The sequence below is a fragment of the Saccostrea cucullata genome, unplaced genomic scaffold (assembly GCF_032062105.1).
Source record: "Saccostrea cucullata isolate Sc308-1 unplaced genomic scaffold, CSIRO_AGI_Scuc_v1 ctg19235, whole genome shotgun sequence".
In the NCBI taxonomy this organism is placed as follows: Eukaryota; Metazoa; Mollusca; class Bivalvia; order Ostreida; family Ostreidae; genus Saccostrea; species Saccostrea cuccullata.
In genome coordinates, this window is record NW_026939819.1 from 3,759 (window position 1) to 6,545 (window position 2,787).

At 34.2% G+C, this 2,787-nt stretch overlaps 1 protein-coding gene across 1 annotated transcript; it reads left to right on the forward strand.

The window, feature by feature from the left end:
* The first annotated feature begins 499 nt into the window (after positions 1–499).
* On the forward strand, positions 500–2,158 carry LOC134254059 (uncharacterized). Its single transcript, XM_062736625.1, has one exon. The coding sequence runs from the start codon at positions 500–502 to the stop codon at positions 2,156–2,158; it is 1,659 nt and encodes a 552-aa protein (XP_062592609.1).
* Positions 2,159–2,787: the final 629 nt, after the last annotated feature.

Genomic DNA, 2,787 nt, shown 5'->3' on the forward strand with positions numbered 1-2,787 from the left:
ACATTTTTCAAGAAATATCTTGTTTCTTATTTGTTTGGTACTATATCTTTACATCATTCCATCATTTTTTCAGGACTTTGATCCCTTAATAAGACATTTTTCTTTTTAACTTTGAATTGGAAACTAACTCAATAACACAGGTATTAGGTAGATTAGATTTTATGATTTCATGTATGAGTCTATTATTGTTTATTTAAAAATCTAAACATATTTATTAAGATTTTTTCCTTCACACACTTATTTTCTATTACCGCACCTGCACGTTTTCCAATCTGGGTCAATGTTAAAATTATAAATATATATTATAAATATTATGGAAAGTAAATTTTTTTTAAAAAAATCGACATTTGCGAAAACTTGCTAAAAAATGAGTGTACATTCTGTAGATTGAGGGGTGGCTCAATAAATTCTAAGAAAGAGAAATGGACTTAAAAATTAACATAAATTTATAAAAAGATTATGAAACTAACAGGTAAACTTTTTCTTTTACAGGAGGAAGATGGAAACTTCGTCTACTTTGGCACAGGACATGATCACGTGTGATCTTTGTGACAACCCTACCCAGCAATTCTGTAACAACTGTCAAGTCAGTTTGTGTGGGGTTTGTATAAATGAACATGTAGAAAGTCTGAAGTCTGAGACACATGACATTGTTCCTTTTAAAGACAGAAGAGAACAGCTTATATTCTCCTCATGTGCTTCTCATCCAAACCAGAAATGTGAGGGACATTGCCAACAATGTGATGTTCCCGTCTGCTTCAGATGTCTCACAGGTCCCCACAGCGGCCATACTGTCATAGATATGTCAGAGGTGGTACAACAGATGAAAGAAGAAATCAAGAAAGAAACAGAGGAAATTGAGTCTTTTATTTCAAGATTCACAATAAGTGGTGCAAACATTGATCAGAAGATATATAAAATGATTGAAAAATTCAAAACAATGGAGAAGGAGGGAGAAAATCTGAGAAAAATCTGGCACGAAGAAGTGGACAACATTTTTGACACACTACAGTCAACCATTAGGACATTGATGGATAGAAAACTCACACCTCTCAAAGCACAACAGTCTATGCTTCAGGACTCCGGAAAAAAAATAAAACGTATAACAAAAGAAAACAAAAGAATCATCAAGTCCAATAAAGTGTCTGATGTTGCAAGCTACAAATCAGAACTAAAGGATTTCAAGCACATTTCTACAGACGTTGATGTGAAGATTCCTTCCTTGAAATTCAACACAGTGGCGGGGAAAGAACTCAGCATTAAGTTAAAAGAATACAAGGCTACACTGAGACAGGAAGCTATATCTAGTTTGGTGAATGAAGTCTCCGTTTTATCTGTGAGAAAATTACTAGACAAAGCTAAAGTTATTACAACCATTTCTACAGGAATGAAGCCTCTAATTGGGATTAGCTGCACTTGCACCAATGATGCTTGGGCTCATGGTGAGGACAAAGTCATAAGACGTATTAACATACATGGATCTTTAAAGGAGAAGATCACCACCAAATGTGAATCAGGTCCATCTGACATTTCAGTTACAAGGCAGGGAGAACTAATATACAGTGATGAGGGCAGCAGAACAGTGAACATTTTCAGAAAGGGGAGGGTACAAAAACTGATCACTTTACCTCGGGGATGGCATACAGATGTACTGTGCTGTACGCGATCAGGGGACTTACTAGTTAGTATGGAAACTCCTGATTACAGTCATCACAAAATAGTCCGCTATCAGGGACAGACAGCAACACAAGAAATTGATAAGGATGAACATGGACAAAATATATTTAAAGATGGAAAATATGGAGTTTCTATTGAGGAGAATAACAATGGGGACCTTTGTGCAACTGATACAAATGCCGAAACAGTGATAGTGATGGACAAAACAGGAAGAGTCCGATTCCGCTACAATGGTATTCCAGCCAGAAGGAATTATTCATTTAATCCTACAGACCTTGTGACAGACTCACTGAGTCAGATCATTATAGCTGATTATGATAATGAATGTCTTCATATCCTAGATCAGAATGGACAATTTTTAAGATGTGTCGATATGTGTGGACTAGAGCGTCCTTTTGGAATTAGTGTGGACAGTGAGGGAAGGTTGTGGGTAGGGTGTTATAATTCGGGTGATGTAAAAGTGATCCAATATATGGAGTAATAGAAACATGTATAGAGCAGTGATACTAAAGAAGATTGGCATGCAAATTGCCTACAGCTTTAAATGCCTGAAAAATAGAATTTAATTACTTAGCTAAGAATTTGGAGCAATTTTTTTTATAATAAAAAAAATGTAAACTTGTAGCAAAGGAAACTTACTTTTCATAAATCATCTATTATAAAACAAAAGTATTGCAGATTCCTTATGAATTCAATAAAAGCTATGAAATTCTGAGTGTCAACTTTTTAAGGCTGACACCACATATAACCACCGCACCAAACAATATTTAACAAGTAGTGTTATGTGCTATGACTCCCGAATAATTGAACTTCAAATATTCCTCGAAAAGTTAGGAAAGTTGGTTCATAAATGTGTATTGTTAGGAGTATGGGTCCCCTAATACTGAAAAATGTATATATTTTTGTAAATTTTGAATTCATACTCCAAAGATACCTATTCATTTAAAACAAAATTGTTATTGAATTTCAATAGGCTATATTTGCCCTCTTTTGTATATCCATGTTATTTCATAGACTAATAAATTCAATATTTTTGAGATAGTTTTTAATTTTTATCTTTATTCTGTGACTTACCCAGAGAAAGTAAGTACATTACATAAGTGTTAGTTT

Bases quoted from the DNA above. Each gene is read 5' to 3' on its own strand.
- LOC134254059 (XM_062736625.1), top strand. From the start codon at position 500: ATGGAAACTTCGTCTACTTTGGCACAGGACATGATCACGTGTGATCTT.